Below are 18216 nucleotides of genomic sequence, written 5' to 3'. Positions count from 1 at the left end.
AACTTTCCTCTAAGATCATATTTCTCCTCTTTTGTAGAGAAATACTGTATGAGGTTTTTGGGTAACAAGTTATTGTTAACTTGATGCATTATTTTAGCAGTTTGAAAATGTACAAAATCAGCAAAATTTTATATCTGTGATTTGAAAAATAAAGGGTCTGTATGTTCTCTATACTTGGCATTATGAATTATACTCACCAATCTTTTTTGCAGTACAGTGAGAGAAGATTGCTTTTATATCTTAGTATTTGGTCGTACGCATGCTTTCTGCTATTTCCAAATAGCATTATTTTAGTTTTACTTAAGCATATCTGTTTTTAATCAAACCATGTCTTTAATATGACCATTTCATCCTTGACCTTTTTAATGAGTTCTTGTGTGCTTTCCCCAGAACAAAAAGCAGTGGTATCATCCGCAAATAATACCAATTTAAATCCTTTGTCACTTTACAAATGTCATTGATATACAAATTGAACAGTTTTGGTCCCAATATTGACCACTGGGGTACTCCACATGTAATATTTCAACTCGCAGATGTATATTCTCCTAGCTTTACAAATGGCTTCCTGGTAGCTTTTAACCCACTTCAAGACTAATCCTCTGATTCCGTACCGTTCTAATTTTGTTGTTAAAATATTGTGATTAATTGTATCGAAGGCTTTTGTAAGATCCATAAATACTGCAACTGCACACCTTCTGTGGTTTATAGCATTAGTAATTTCCTCCATGATTTCGATGACCTCCATGACCGAAATCACGGAGGAAATTACTAACGCTATTGTGTGCTTATGTGGTAACAAATGTTAATGTGCTATTTTATTTATTTTTCAATATAAGATATTTACCACACATATATAAACTTTCACAAATATATTAAAAATTCCAACGATTTGTATCGTAACATTGCAGTTATTTCACAAAATTCTTCTACGTGCAAACCGTTAACTACAGCTCCGTGATGTTTTTTCTTAATAATGCACAAATCAAAACCCAGCTATACATACTCATATACCTTTAAATATACCTAATAGAGTCTGACCAATTTATCATTGGGCCGATAATGACGAACCAGCGATTAATCAACATCGGTGAATATGTAACCAATATATATCAACTTTTTTTGCTGCGCAGAGATTCTGTCACTCCGCTCCCGTGTGTCTCTCTGTGCTGCTCCCTGCCCGAGTACCAGGGACGGACCTACCATTAGGCAATTAGGCCATTTCATAAGTGTTTCGGCTGCTGCCCCTCCCTTCTCATGCAATGGACTATTCCATGTTAACGCACGTCCGGAAGACGGGAGCGAAGCAAACAAACTTGTTGCCGTGGAGTTACCCCAGTGTAGCGGAGAAGAGGCGAAGGCGAGTGGAAGACATCAGCACCGCTCCTGTCAGTGTCAACCGAGAAGAATGCATTGAGATGAAGCTGAGAGTGGCGCTTTTCATCACAAAGATGTGAGTATTAAAGTGGGAAACTGTATTAAATGTTAATGTTCTCATCGATTACAGAAAAAACGTTGCGATTATTCACTTCTTAGGTAATAATAATCTTCCAGGAGTAAAGTAAGGACTTTATCTAGTTCAGGAAATAGGAGAATTTTCTCATATTCATGCTTGTCAGAAGATGATAAACATTAATATTTCAAAGTGTGTTTGGGGGGGTATATAAACATGGCTGTGTAACTAGCAACTTAAGATGACAAATAACTGCAACAGATTTCAAAAGCAGGAAAAAAAGTGGCCTAAATTACATACACACATTTTGTAAAAAAGTGAAAAAAGCAAGTGGAGGGCCCCAATGACCAGGCTTGCCTTGGGCCCCCCAAATGACTACCGTAAATACGTCCCTGCCGAATATCTGGCCCCTCCCCCTCACACACAAACCCATTTTACCTTTTTTTTTTTTTTACACCATGTTAAGCTGTGACTTTGTAGTGCCACGCTGTCAGGGCCCGTCAAGGAGAACATTCTAGTTTTTTCACGCATGTTTTAGCGAGCGTACTACAGCGTTTTAACGTCATGTAAGTTGCATCTCTGAGATAAACAAAGATAGATGCAACGGTTAAACCATACTGTATGTCCACCATTATCAAATACTATAATACAGCGTTTTAAACGGCTGTAAATTATCTTTGTGTTAATCCACATGTCCATCATTAAATATAAGACTACACAGTGTCCCACTTCACTTCACACTTCCATGCCGGATTTCCATGGGTTCATACATTCACAAGTTAATGTCTTCATTAAAATCATTTTGAAAATGTTCATAGTCATGTACTTTGTGATTTGATATATTGCATGTTTTCAAAGCAGCTACGTTGTCACATAAAATGTAGTTTGGTCCCTTGTATTAAGTCTCGTAACGTGATGCATGTTTTGATTATTTTATTTGTAGTCAACGTTTTGCTTGATAGCATTTTGAAATGATAGTAAATATGACAAATTGATATTGGTAAGGGGCCGCATGGTGGTCTAGTGGTTAGCACATTGGCCACACAGCCACAGTCTGGAGATGGGGAAGACCTGGGTTCGATTCTCTTTGGGCATTTCTGTGTGGAGTTTGCATGTTCTCCCCGTGTGCGTGTGGGTTTTCTCCGGGTACTCCGGTTTCCTCCCACATTCCAAAAACATGCATGTTAGGTTAATTGGTGAATCTAAATTGTCCATAGGTATGAATGTGAGTGTGAATGGTTGTCCTGCCATTGGCTGGCGACCAATCCAGGGTGTACCCCGCCAGTCGCCCGAAGTCAGCTGAGATAGCATACCCCCGCGACCCTAATGAGGAGAAGTGGTGTAGCAAATGGATGGATGGATCAATGATATTGGTAAGATGTTTTTGTGACTAAACCTTTTACAAACACATAATGTATTAGTATAAAAACACCTCACGTTAGCCTCTGTATTCGCACGTTCAGCCCAATGCAGCCACTTCTTGTTATATAAAATTGTCAACTATAGTATCAAATTCTCGGTTAATGACCAAAATGCACAAAAGGTACTGTATATATTTGCATTTTAATGGCAGAAGGGAAGAATAAGCTCTGGAGCCACTTCACAGAAGACTCAACAGGCGTTACGTTAGATGCAACATGTGCAGTGTGCAAGTCAGCCAGGGCTCCAGCACCAGCAACGCAAACAACACTGCAAATCTGTGGCAACACAAAAGAAAATCACAAAGAGGCATGTCCTAATGTTGACAGTGTTACTAATTAAACATCCTTATTTTCATTTAGTAGTCTTCTGCTTCTTTGTGTTGAATCGTATTTTGAGTATTATAAGAATGTACTATGCTCATGTACAGTATATATCCTGTGTATATCAATGCTCTTATTTTATATATGGGCCGAGTCTGGACTATATATAAATATTTTAAAAGTATTATTTAAAACTATTTACTTTAAGCACGATATCAAATATCATTGATATCAATATAGACTGGATTTGCACTGTATCTCCCTCATCCCTGCATGCAGGAGGAGGGAGGTGGAAAAACGAGTCAGCAAGGACTAGGTGGTAGTTCAGTGATGTGGAAGTACTTTGAATACAGCGCATAAAAAAATATTTTTCACCACCTTAAAGCTTGGCACAAACCCCAATATGAGGAATGTGTGAAGCCGGGCGCTCCTGTTGCGTTCCTCATGAAAGGAAAAGCAAAGTGGTGTGCTATCCTAAAGAGGTGTCCTGTCACATTGCTAAGATATGGTCCCTGTTGCAACAGTGGAAAAAAACAGCTTTAAAAACCAGCTGAAAACAATGGACTCGTGATGTCCGAGATTCTCAGTCACTAATATTTAGCACGACAAGCTCTACCACAAATGTACCAGGAAGTTAGACAGACAGTTGCTAAGCCTGATGCACTTGACAGGTTGGTGTTCCTGGCACAAATTAAGTACAGAAGTACCTCGCATAACGTAAACCTCCTTTTACGTAAATTCCACTGAACGTAAAGAATTTATGTAAAGTTTTTGCATCGTATTACGTAAGAAATTCCATATAACGTAAAGCGTCAAGTCGGTGCAAGTTCAGAAATTTGATTTGTTTAGCGCTTGGTAACGCCTTCTGAAGCTTCACGCTCTCATTGGCTGATTATCGGGGCATAAAAGGGGTGCCGAAATCAATTCACGTCTGAATCACAATTCTTATTCATTACAATTCTGAATCTGAAAACGTTCAAGTATCATTCTTTCAAAATACATTTTTCAAGCCATAGTCATGCTCGCTCACTGTGTGTACCGTTTGTCAGGTAACGGCTGCCATAGTGTTTTCTTCCAGCAGAGAGACATGTACGGCATGCTGCTAACATAAACTAGCTAGCTAGCTAACCTTAGATGTTGGCAATGTTTCTATTTTCTATTTTATGTTTCTATTTTCTTATATTTTCCCACCATATTTGGTGGACTTTGAATATTTTGAAGTGCCAAAGGGGTGAGTTTGGAAAGATCTTGGAACAGATTAGGCTATTTACATGTATTTTACACTTCGTATGACATAAAATCCCTATAACATAAAGGTTCTCGGAACAGATTATTTACGTTGTAGGGGCGTCTACTGTACATGCTTGTGTCTTCTAAAAATGTCTGTACTGTACATGCTTGTGTATTCTAAAAATGTCTATCTCAAAAATAATACTGTTTAATTTAAAGTATTTTTGAGTTGTTGATATTTTAAAATTTCCTCTTAAACCAGGCATATTTTGTTCTTTGGTTATTAGCTGAGGATCTGACCATAGCTAAAGGTTTGTTATTAAAAAAAAAAAAAAGGTAATATTTGACTTTTTCTATATTTATTTCAAAAAGAGAATAGCCTACCTTATTTTAGAGGCTATTTTTAGCTACAATTTTTATGTGCATCTTGCATGAAGCTTAAAAATGTCAAAAAAACTCATTTTAAGTATTTATTTTAATAAACTTGACACGCATATTTGGCTTTGATTTTGTCTAAACTCACTTTGCTTAAAAAATATCGGGATACAAATAGTGTATTGATATTCAACAGAAATATGTCGGGATATGACTTTTGGTCCATATCGCCCAGCCCTAATTCACCTGCTTCAAACTACCTCAAAATGCGTAATCTGTCATGATCATTTCGACTGCTGCCCCCCCCCCTTCTCAGGCAATGGACTAATTCCATGTGACTGCGCGTGGCGGCAGCTTGGCGCGGTGTGTAGGAAGATGAAGCGGAGTTACCCGAGTGAAGCAGAGGAGGCAAGAAAAAAGTACACCGTTTTTATCAAAACTACCTACGGTTTCAACGTTTTTAATAGTCCCACATGCAAACGTTGACACGTAACACGAGCCAGACGCTCTTGACAGCAGCACTGCTGTCAGTGTCAGCTGCAGAGGGAGTTCTTGGGCTGAAGCTGAGCCTGCGAGGGATGTTTCTCATCACAAAGACATGAGTATTAAAGCGGTAAACTACATGAAATGTTGCTCAATGTTTTTATCAATTACAGTAAAGCAGTGGGAGGATTCACTTATTTGGTAATAATAATCCCCGGGAGGATGTTAAGGACTTTATCTTGCTCAGGAAATAGGATCATATTTTCACATAATAATAATCACATTTGTTTGTGCTACTAACGTGTGAATATTTTTCATATTCACACATTTTAGTTGTGTGAATATGAAAAAACTGAAATATTAATGTTTATCATCTACTAATTTAGTAGATGATAAACATAATTAAAATGTTTTTTGGGAGGGCATATAAACACGGCTATGTAAGTAGCTGCTGCCCACTTGAAGAGCTTGTATTGAGGTTACAAAAAATAATACTAAGTCATAAAATAAAACGTTTTCAGTGCAGTACCAGGATGTGGAGGGCCCCAATTACTGGGTTTGCCTTGGGACCCCAAATGACTAAATACACCCCTGCCTACTGGCTGCACACCACTGACCTTTAACCAGATGCTCTTTATTTGTATAATGGCATTTATTTTCCTAATAAATTTAAGATTGCTATCATTTACCATGTTAATTATCTTAGTTGAAGTAGGTAAGAAACAAGCTTGATAGAAAAGTCCTGATAAATGTTTGCTGTGAGGAACTGACTTTCACTTTTAACAACTACAATCAACCAGTGACCGTGTTTATCGGTTCTGTTAGTTACAATCTCTCGTGGAATGCCCATCCATCCATTTTCTATACCACCTGTCCTCACTAGGGTTATGGGTATGCTGGAGCCTATCCCAGCTGTCTTCGGGCGAGAGGCAGGGTAGACCCTGAACTGTGTTAAAGCAAATAGACCCCCCACCAGAGCCATCAGATCCATGGCCGAACAGGATTTTGTGTCCCCACTGAGTCATCCAGAAAGAGGTGTCCACATAGGTTTCTTGTACAAATATACAATGACAGTTCTTGAGTTCAACGAGTTCTTTTCTTTTAACAATATCTTTCAAGTTCCTAACATTCAACCATCCAAACAATATTTTTGCTTTGTAACATAACAACAACTTCAGGGTTCTCCATTTGTCTTTCACATTCTTTTTCTGCTCTGATTTGAGCTCCGCTGCCTTCGTCAAGCTAACAATCATAGCGGCTCTTTGTTTAACTTGGACAGACTCAAATTAACTCTATATCAACTCTCTCTGAGATGGCCCCCAAAGGCCGTTGTTGGCAACTTCACATCGCTCACCGTTATTTGCAGTTTGGGGCTTTTTCTCCGTTGATGATGTGCTGGGAGTTGGTGGCGCTGATTCTCTTCCGCCTTCTCTTTGACTGGACGTCGCCATCTTAGCATAGCAGTGGTCACATCTGCTATCACGTCTTCAATCTTCACATCAGATAGCACTCCAATGCTTATGCTCCGATTAGGGGGTTTTACTTGAGATGGTAAAATGATCCCGAACCCTCGAAGCTTGTCAGACTTCCTGAATCACACTGCTTCGAAATAGTGCTCGGAGCTTGTGTCTTTCTGCAAATATCACGTGACCGATTGCATTGGAAGCGTCATACGTCACAGCACGCATTGACGCTTCGAAACGGCTTGGTAGTTGTCATTGGTTTGATAGGTCACTTTGGCGCTAACTTGTGTATACAATAAGCACCAAGCTAATTAACGATGTTGGCTTGTAATGAGAGCATTCGCGAGTTTGTTTGTGCGACCTCTGTTTCACTCCGTTTACTGACATAGATTGCGTTGACTTCATTCTTGTTGCTGTATGTTGCTTTTCAATGAAGCACCAAAGCTCCAAATCTGTTCCGCGTAATTTGAAGGAAAGCCTCAAAACTTCATGAGGCTTCATGAGGCTTCACCCATCTCTAGGTTTTACAAAAAGCGAATCTTTGAGGAATTCGTTGCTCTATTTGCTGTGAATCCATATAACAGTTTTATTGTAAATTTGAAACTTCTAACGGGAGCTCCGGAAAGCCTGAGCCACTCAGCCACTTCTTCTGTTGTTTATTGGCGGTTGGCAAGCAATACCCGGGTGCATAAGTCACCTTGTAAAGCGTAGTGTGGTTCGAGATGTTAAAGCATTAAAAATTATTTTATTTAAATTATGTTATGTTAGGTCATATGCTCTACGCCACAAGTGTAAGATATCCTTGAGTAGCATACTAATATACTCTGTACCCAATTTCTTCTTCAATTTCTGGTGCTGGAGCGGACACCGGAGCCTGCGCGACCATCGGCAGCCCCTGGGTTAGCATCAGCAGGCCCTGGGTTAGCAACGGAGCCTCTACGATCATTAGCCGGCCCGGGATTAGCAAGTCCTGGATACCCTAAACTTTTCCGGACGGTTAACCACGCAAAGGTTCTCTGGGAGCCGAAGGTAAAACCAAAAGGGATCTTTGGAGGTCATATTAATATTAGAAGTCAAAAACAAAAACCTCAAAGACCTTAATTGATCTGCTTTTCACCAATAAATCGGAACGCATCACAAAAACATATAATCTCATCACGGGACTATCAGATCACAGATCACTGGTCACAAGGAAACTCTCTAAGGCCCGTTACAGAAATCAAAATGCACGAAATACTGTTGTTTCTTCCATTCCAAAGCGCGATATGGAGCTTGTTGACAGGGAAATTAAAAATGCTATTCAGAATGAATTAGTTAGCGGCCAGGACACAGAGCAGGCAAGTATAATTCTTAAAAACACTATCTAGATTATTTTAACAAAATTTACAAAAACACAGCAACAAAGGTCAAGAAGGATGAATCTTCCCTGGTTTAGCGATCAACTCCGGCAATTAACAAAGCAAAGGGATGCTGCTTTAAAAAAGTATCTAAAAACAAAGTTGACAACAGACAGACTTTTATTTAACGGTGTCAGAAATAAGGTGGTAGGACAACTAAGAAAAGCAAAGGCAAACTATTTCCTAGAAGTAATTACCCAAGCAAAAGGGAACAGTAAATTAATTTGGAAATGCATAGACACTTTATCTGGAAAGGAGCGAGCAGGAAACTAACCGATAGAACTTGACATCAATTCTAGCCGCAGCCATGGACTCTCATCTGGGACAGAAGCCACTGTCAAAGACAGCCAAACAATTGCAAACATGTTCAACAACTACTTTGTAACCTCCATCAGAGAGCTATGTGGACCACCAACCACATGTGCAGCGGCTGGGTTCCCTGTGACAAGACCAGTTTCAACCCAAGACAATGAGTTGCACCTTCAATCCGTGAATGAAGAAACCATTATATAATGTTTCTTATAATGTAATATAATGTCATCACTCTCAGATTCAAGGGCTAAAGACTCATGGGGACTGGATATGCATCTTTTAAAAAGATTTAAGGATGTCTTAGAAAAAACCGTAGCTGAACAACTGATCGAACGTCTTAACAGATTAAATCTGATGAACGCCACGCAATTTGGCTTTAGAAAAAAACATTCCACTCACACGGCATGCTGTTATTTTATTGAGGAAATTAAATCCAGCTTAGACAAGGGAGGGATGGTAGGCGCCATTTTCTTAGATCTTCGAAGGGCATTTGGCACTGTTAATCACGATGTTCTACTGGAGAAACTACATCAATTCCATCTTTCACCCAAAACTATGAGTTGGATTCATTCATAATTATCGGATCGCAACCAATGCGTTAAAATTAATGAAAAAACATCTCCGCTTACAGCGTGCACTACAGGAGTGCCACAAGGTTCGATTCTGGGGCCGTTGCTATTCAGTTTATACATCAACGATCTGCCTTCCATCTTTAAAGATGAGGGGGGGGTCGTGATGTACGCTGATGACACGGTGGTGTGTGCGCATGGTAAGGATGCATCTTCAGTCGCAGCTAAACTTCCAGCAGTAATGACAAAAGCCTCTGATTGGCTGGCTAAGTCATGTCTTACAATAAAAACTGATAAAACGGTAACAATGTACTTTTCAAATAAAAAGACTCAAAATATACCCCCCAATATTTTTATGGCGGGCCATATGATCAGGAATGTGGAGGAGGTAAAATACCTCGGGGTCATCCTGGATTCTACACTTAATTTTAAACAACATATAAAAAAAGTCTGATGTTTTACAATTGATTATGTATAATTTTCAACAATTTAGGAGTTCTTTATCCTTGGAGGCTGCAAAAACATATTTTAACGCAATGATCATATCTCATATTTCTTACTGTATATCCTCATGGTCTCAGGCCAAACAGACACTTCTTAAACCTCTCAGATCCTCGCATAATCGGGCCCTAAAAATTCTGGATAAAAAGCCCCAAAGGTACCATCATTGTTACATACTTAAAAAATACAAATTGCTTAGCTTTGACAATTTGATCAGCTTCTCCAATATTCGTCTGGTTCATAAAATCTTGCATGACGCTGCCCCGCCCCCTCTACAGACCTATGTCCAGCCACGCGCTCGGCTCACCAGCCGAGTGCTAAGGTCTGTTTCGAGGGGAGACTGCGACGTCCCAAAAAGGAGAACTGCCTTCTCCAAATCAGCCTTCTCCTACAAAGTGGTGAAGGAGTGGAACAGACTCCCGAGTCATATAAAGGACATGGCAGACTTTCAAACATTCTCTCGAGCCGTTAAAAACTGGCTCCTGGACAGTCAGTCCTGCTCTCACTAATACCAGACGGTAGTTGGCCAACAGACGTTACCCTCGTGGGTACCTTCTGTTGGCAAAAGCCCTATTTGTAAAGCTTCACCTTAAAACAATAGTACCGGTTAGGTATGTGGCTGCTCTTTATGTACAGTAAGTCATGAAAGAGGTTTATTATCATCAGCGTTCAACTTGTTTCCATGACTTTGCTGCTAAATATGGGGTGTTTACTACCTGTATACACTTATGAATATGCACGCACTTTAACTGTTGGTTTAAAGAATTGTTTTGAGATTGTTTATTTCAGAAGTGCTTATATTTTATGATTCTATCCTGCACTAGCTTTTTAATGATTGTATTTATATGTGGTTTCTTGTATTTCACTTTATTGCATTTTTGTACCTGGTATTTATATGTACTCTCTTGTATTTGTATTGCACTTTATTGTATTTTTGTATTGTATTTTATGATGTGAGGACTGCAGATGGAAATGAGCTCTGAGCTAAATCTGGTGCAGACATCTTTTTAATGAAACTGCACACTGTTAATAAACTAAACTAAACTGAACTTCTTCATGTGCTCGTTTTCATTATTATATTCCCAACAATAAATGAATATGTGTTCTACATGTTTTATTTGCTTGCAATAATATATGTGCTGTAAATTCCTTATTTATACGTTTATATTATTTTTCTTACTTTTTCACCAGGCCCTTAGCAAGGCAGCTACGGACGCTTAACTGTTTACGTTCTTTTATGCTCGGCGTGGACGCGTAATGACACTTGGGGCCGGTTGCACAAAAGTAGGATTCAGATCAGGGGTGTCAAACTTGTGCCATTGAGGGCCGAGACACTGCAGGATTTCTTTCCAGGCGGTCACTAAAGCAGGCGATTTTAACACTCATCAATGAAATCACCTGCTGGAGAAACTGGTTGGAGAGAAAACCTGCAGTGTCTCGGCCCTCCACTGACACGTGTAATAAATGATCTAATGATTGCAACAGTATCTAAAACCCTTTATGTAAAATGAATGATGACACATGTTGAAATAATGACAGTGGGTGTATTTGAATGTGATAACAATGTGTAGTGGGCAGTGGATTCATCATTGGTTTCCATTTATGGTGACTACTGATTGACATAAGGGATGAGATGAAATGGATCCTTGACCTTAGCCTGGTCTGGAGCAGGCTAACACCACAGAATAAATCTCCATGGTAATTTATGTCAGAACATATCCCACTTTCCACTATTCCACTTTTGTGCAACCGGATCACGGATAAGTTGAGCCAGGATAACCAAGACCCGATTTTTCATAACTAATCCACTCTGATTTTGGATAACAGATTGGATCCAATCAAAAACAGATTATGTAATCAGATTAGATCACGTAATCCAATCTTGGTTTTGATCCGGATCGATCCTCCAGTTTGGGTTTTTCATAACTTTTTAGTAGGATTGGGATCACTTTGATCCAAAAAATCTGGATTAAACAGATCCCATCAGAAGGGTGGATTCAGCGTGGATTTCAAATGTAATGAAACTTTAAAATTGTATCAAATAATACTATAATTGGATCATGCAGTAAAGCCTACAAGATATCCTACGTATTCATAAGGTTCATCTGTCAGGCTACAGTGATTAGGGAGGCTATAACCTATTCAGCCAGTACGACTTTGGCCTCATAAAATAACCCCCCAAACAGCTGTCAATATTGAGCACAAATAATATATTTATTTCTGTCACAAATTCATGTATTCATCACAATTAAAAGTAGTTTAGTTTAGTTTTTAGAGTATTTGTAAGAGATGCGTGCAATGATAAAAGAGAATAACAAAGTAATGGGAATGGCATTTTATTTATTTGTTGTGGGTCTCAGATGAGCGGACTGCTGGAGGAGGGTGTTTTTTTTGTGTGTGTTTTCGTTTCAAATAAAAATAAGTTGTATTGACCCGACACCGCTATTCTACTTGTTGTTCTTTACATATCAGTAGTTCTACATTGTGATTTCCAATCCTATTTGAGCGCTGCTCGTCCACATTTGGTGATCCTGAAAAGTTTCTATCCGGATCAGATTGATCCAATCCGATGTCGCTTTAAAAACCGGCTCAAGATGGATTACGTGATCGTGGATAGCAAAAAAAAAAGGATTACTAAATCCGGATACATTTTATCGGGATTGAACCTTGTGAAAAACCGGGCCCATGATATCCTTGTTTAATCCATTATCCTAGTTTTGTGCAAAGGGCCCTTGTTTTTTTCACTGATTTATTTTGAAGACCACATCATCCTGCCACCGGATATTTAAGTGCTTTTGGGAAGGCACCTTTTTTCCTGTGTGTGAGAAATGGAACTTTGCTTGTCTCGACCCGGCAAGAAGCTTGCGTATTTTCTCAGGTGAAGTTGTTGCACTGATTGTTGTCTCAATACTGTGAGAAATAAATTGGTGTTTGGTGCGAAAACAACAGTCATTTGTTTTCATAAAAAGGAAAAAAGACATAATGTAAATGTTGGCAAGAAGAATCATGTATCCCACTACACCGGGTAGAAGTGACTATCTCGAGCTGAACATGAATTTTTATACCATTTGAAGTGGACATGGCATGGGATGCGCACAAATGAAGGTGACCTTCTTTTGCGATTTACTGTAAATTGGTCTAATTACACCGATACCACGTTGGTATCACATTGCTTCTACAACACATATCCATCCCCATCCATATATCCATCCATCTTCTATGCCATTTATCCTAATTAGGGTCGGGGGTATGCCGGAGCCTATCCCAGCTATCCCATTGTCATGCAATTAGGCATGGGTCGGCTATAGGTTGTAAACGTCTTTGTGATAGTCCATTCAATACGCATCTACAGCAGATACGTGGGTTACGATAGGATTCAAAAACAATATATTTTAAAAACAGAATGATTCGATACAGTGTACAAATAATGCAATTGTTGATGTAGACATTAATATTACATGATAAAGAAGCCAATTCTAAAAAAAGTGGCATTCTTACAGTATTTTGTGTAAATGTACAAAAAAAGCACATCATGCCTCAAGCATGCTGTAAGGCCAACCCCCCGGGCAAACTTTCAGGTGCAACTTTAAAAAAAACAAAACAATAATTTATAAATAACCACATCCAATTTTATGTACAGTAAATAGGTACAGTCAAACCTGTCTTAGCGGCCACCTTTATAGAACGGCCACCTGCCTATAGCGGCCACTGAAAAATCCCCCCCCAGCAAATTTACATGTTATAGACCCTGTGTATAGCAGTCACCTGTCCAACGCGGCCAGCGGCCGCCCATTTTGTCTCCCTGGGTTAATATCTGACCGCATATAGCGGCCAAATTACCGACTCAAGTAGAAGCTTCATGCACGAAAAAGTTTCGTTTTTCAACCAATGAAGCCGTCGTGTGTAGACTTTAATTACTGAGTCCTAGCTCAGTCACAATCATTCACAAGATCCACACAAACTGTCAGTTGTTCCACATAAAAAAGCCGTCTTCTTTTGAGCTTGCTATTTCCTGGTCAAACATGTAACTTTAAGAGCATTTGCACCAAAACATTACCGCAAAGTAGGCTGGGAACAGGACGTGCTCCCAGCGACGCTACATTAAAAAAAAAAAAACGCTATCATGCATGCGGCAGCGGGAGCAAAACTGAGTTCGGTTGTACTTAATTGAAGTATTTTAGAATGTACTCACATTATTTTTCATCAATCCTCATCCACAAATCCATCAAAGTCCTCATCTTCTGTATTCGACACAAAAAAAGCCGTCTTCTTTTCCATCGCTACTAGTCTGTTAACTTGTCAGTGTTATTCAGCTGCGAAGCAAAGAAGGAAATTTCTCCTGTTGCTTCTGCCAACTTTATTTACTGAACGCGACCACCAGACAGCAGCTCAGAACACACACACATCTCTCAGCATCGTCTCTCCTTCCTGCTTGCCCACAAGGCAAAGGTTAAACAAGCCCCACTACATAGCTGTCCAGCCAATGCCTGTAACAAGTGACACCATTTATTTCCTGGTGTGAGACAATGTGCACTGGTCAATACTGTAATGCCGCTTGTTGTGGGGAAGGAGAGACTCACGTCGGCGATGCACTTTAATCGCTTTATTAACAGTGGAGAACACTGCAGGACTTTACATCCACGCCAACATAAACACACTTCCCAACTCTCTCCAAACTCACAGCTTGCACTGAGCTTAGCTCTCCTGACCGGGACGCCCACCGTCACTTCCCGTCACTTCCTGATGAACTAAAGCTGTAATGACACTCTGCCGTATAAAAAGTAAAATATTAAAAACAAGCGTAAGACATTACTAGCACACCTTTGTTCTGTGGGTGGTGGATAATAACAAGCCTAGTAGTGCTGTACAACTTTTATCTACAGTCCCACAGTGCCCTCTACTGGTCAACATTATTTTCCCCCCTTTTTTTCTTTTTTTTCCTCTACTGGTCAACATTCAAACTGGACACCAACCTGTCTATAGAGGCCACCTGTCTATAGCGGCCACTTTTGCAGACTCCCTCTAGTGGCCGCTATAGACAAGTTTGACTGTATCAATTTTGGAAATATGGGCCAATATTTTATTTAAAAAATAATATACAGTTTTGCATGTTTATGTGTGTTGCGAGCAGCAACATATTCCACTTTGTTAGACGGTCCTTACTATAGATTGCTTACTCCCATGTTGCACAGACTACTATACCTGTATTTCCCCCGTTTCTTTCAGCTCACATTTGGTCACAAAAGCTGATACCTTTATGCATTCCCACATAGTAAAATTACGTTATTGCGTGTTAATGTGCATATTCGTTGTTGGATTAGTGCGCGGCCTCAAGTTAATTTCATTCTAGCCAACAGAGATGTATAATCTTCTCTCTGCAAAACAAACTCCAGGCTCGTACTGGTGGATGGTGGCTCTGTATTTATCTTGTGATTTTAATTTGATGCTTGTTCCAGTCTTAGTTTTACACAATACAAAATAATTAAGATAAATTAGATCTCTATAATGTGCGCACTGCTATTATTTACATCCATTCATGTCTTCAGTCATGGTAAACTACGGAGCATGCGCCAGGCTCAACCGGTCCTAGTCTTGCAATACCCGGTACATGTCTCTACAATTGATTGATCTAAGGATTTATGGTTGATTCTTATTGATCCAGGAGGCTGCTATCCATGCAGCCGTATCTCTTGATTTCCAAACCGGATATCCAGTCATATCGGTTCATCATTCACAACCCTGGTCAGTTGCCAGTTTCAAGTTAAAGCACGGTATGAAAGATTGCCCGTCATACCGTCCCTGCGGTATGAGAAAAAGTAGAGATCCTACGCGGCCACTACATGGAAATTCTTTTTCACGCTCTGTGTTACTCCTCATAGAAGGAACTGGGCTTTGATGTGTTGAAACCACAAGCCTGGGGTTTGTTGCCAAAAGTGGGTTAGCTGCCTCTTTAGCATTGAGCAGCACCGGTACAGCTGCGCTGCTGTCGCTAGCCGATCCCGATCCGAGCCGATCCTGAAGATCGGATCGGGATCGGCTGCCGATCCGTTGTATTTGTGAAGATTGGAAAATATCAGCTTTCGCCACGAGATCGGGCTGATCCAGTTGCCGTATCACGTTTGTAACTCTGAGCCACACTCCAACATGGTAGGTGCGGTAATGCACCTCAAAGCTTATTGCCACTCGACTCGTGCCACCCGCAACAAGAAAACACAACACCACCATGCAGACATGTCCGCGGTGTACCGTGGCAAAGTTAATTTCACGTTGGATGTTCGGCTCCGTAGCTGCAGCGGTAGTTCCCTCTCACTGGAAGTGCTGCTCTAACCGCTGGTTGATAATAGGGACAGCACAAACACTACTAAACATGTGGAAACGGCGGCAAAAAAACATAGAAACTCCTCTGTTACGGAGCAGTGAATGGAAGCTAGCGGGGTTTGCTTATTTAGCTAGTGCAGCTGTGTGTGCGACTTGAGCTGGATAAGTATATTTTCACAGTGTTGTGTTTTTTTGCTTTAATGTAAGGACCATTTTACAATGCCCACTGACGTGCAGGTTTTGAGTGAAAAAAAGACGAGGCACGTTTATTCTTGCACTCAGCGCGTATCAACCGTCAATTGCCATTCTCAACACACACACAACACATTCCGGCCTTCAAATAAGCGCTCGTTGTCACATTTGTCTAATTGTCTAATTAAAATATCTTACATTAGTAACGCGATTGGAATCACAGCTGAAAAAAAAACTTGAAAAAACTAAAAAACTGAAGAGATTTTGTTAAAAAAAAAATCTTATTCTAAATCACAACGCAAATTGATCTATAACCATGTCAAATGGTTAGTCCTACCCTAGAAGTATTGTGCACGCCCATTTTGTCCAATTTGACCTTTTATTGGATGAGGGACCTGACTCAAAGAGGATTGTTACAAAAGCCGAAAAACATTGTTGATCATGCTGTGTAATCCCACAAATTCATGTTTGTAACAAAAGCTTATTATTATTAATAAAAAAATGTTTTAAAAGATTGGTATGGGATCGGCAAGACTATAAAAAAAAATGGATCTGAAACCAAAAAATGTGGACCAGGATATCCATAGTTGTCGCCGTTGTCAGTCAACATATTACGCACGTCGAGGCTCATCATGTGGAGATGCGATTCAGAAGGACACAGGAGTCGAGGATAAGTGGGATAAACCATTTATTCTCCCCTGAACAACAAGCAACAACGAGTTAGTAACATCTCAGTTGAGAACAGCAATCACATCACCCGGAAACAAAAGTTTGTGGAAAAAGTGCGACCTGCACATTCATACTATGAAATATTGTAACAGTAAGCGTTTTTTTGTGGAGACCTTCTTGAGCCACTTGATTGCATTTAGCTTTTTTTTTTTTTCAGAAAATATTTATACTGCTGTAGATAGATATTTTATTTGTCTCCAAGAGACATTGTTGAAATTGTGACTGCAAATAATCAAGGATTTTTTTCTGCCTCGACGAATCGCTTATGTCACCCACGCAGAGGACGAAAAAGGAAGCGGATGGGAAGACGAGAAGAATGAAGGGGCGAGAAAATGCTGGTTAATAAAAAAAAAAAATCAGTAGAATACTCAATTACTAAAATATTCAATAGCTGCAGACCTAAAAATGACTGTTTTGACTTGATTTTTTTCCCTCTTTGCAATAAAGACATGTTTAGACCTGGAATTATAATACTGTGAAATTTTTGCCCAAGGTTATTATACCGTCAAAATCTCATACTCATGCCTACACACATTACAAAACTGTTCTGTTACACAACAGAACCCCCAACTATATCTACTCGACTCGACACAAACACAATTTCATGATCATTGATGGACACTTAGGTAGTCCAAAAGAAGAATGACAAGAAAAACCCCATGTTGTCTACAACCTATGAAGGTTGTGTTGCTGCTGTTATAAGCGGCACACTAACCCATGAGGGACTGGTATCATACACTAAGCAGCTCATCACTTTTTTGTGACTTCTCACGTGTGACATCACACTTCTATGATCTGACAATCTTTGAGCACAAACTGGACAAGAAAGTGTTTATTCTCCATCCTGTGTGTGCATTTGAACTGTCAAGCTTTTCTTATGTGAATAACTTTTACTATAAACTGAGCCTCTAAAAGGTTTTTCTTCTTTGTGTGATTTCATGTGTGACTTAATACTTGATTTGTTGGCGAATCGTTTACCACAAACTGAGCAACTAAAGGGTTTTTCTCCTGTGTGCGTTCTCATGTGTCTTGGCAACCCTTCTTTCTGAAGGAACCTTTTACCACATACAGGACAACTAAAGACTTTTTCCCCTGTGTGTTTCAGCATGTGGTAAGTAAAACTGGATCTGGAATAATAACTTTCACCACAAATTGAACAAGAAAAAGGTTTTTGTCCTGTGTGCATTCTCATGTGTGATACCAAATTTGTCCTCTGAGAGAATCTGTGACCACAAACTGAGCAACAGAAAGGTTTTTCTCCAGTGTGGGTTCTCATGTGTGATACCACACTTGTCCTTTGAGAGAATAGCTTACCACAAACTGAGCAACTAAAAGGTTTCTCTCCTGTGTGCGTTCTCATGTGTTTAGTCACATCTCTCTGATAAATAAAGCTTTTCCCACAAACCGAGCAAGTAAAGGGTTTTTCTCCTGTGTGTGTCAGCATGTGTTGAGTCA

The 18216-nt window shown here is 39.7% G+C and overlaps 1 protein-coding gene across 7 annotated transcripts in view; it reads right to left on the bottom strand.

The window, feature by feature from the left end:
• LOC129179374 (zinc finger protein 135-like) overlaps nucleotides 1–18216 on the bottom strand; it is a 38959-nt gene that overhangs the window by 14316 nt on the left and 6427 nt on the right. Inside the window, exon 1 of one of the 7 annotated variants that reach the window (XM_054772567.1) lies at nucleotides 6635–6934. The exons of the other annotated variants lie outside the window; for them this stretch is intronic. Coding sequence (XP_054628542.1) covers nucleotides 6635–6731 — 97 coding nt within the window. The 5' untranslated portion in view covers nucleotides 6732–6934. Of the gene's footprint in view, nucleotides 1–6634; nucleotides 6935–18216 lie in introns of those variants that run through there. 7 annotated transcript variants of the gene reach the window in all.

Source organism: Dunckerocampus dactyliophorus, chromosome 4 (assembly GCF_027744805.1).
Source record: "Dunckerocampus dactyliophorus isolate RoL2022-P2 chromosome 4, RoL_Ddac_1.1, whole genome shotgun sequence".
Lineage (NCBI taxonomy): Eukaryota > Metazoa > Chordata > Actinopteri > Syngnathiformes > Syngnathidae > Dunckerocampus > Dunckerocampus dactyliophorus.
The sequence above is the reverse complement of the archived record's forward strand: the minus strand, read 5'-3'. Positions and strand labels throughout refer to the sequence as shown.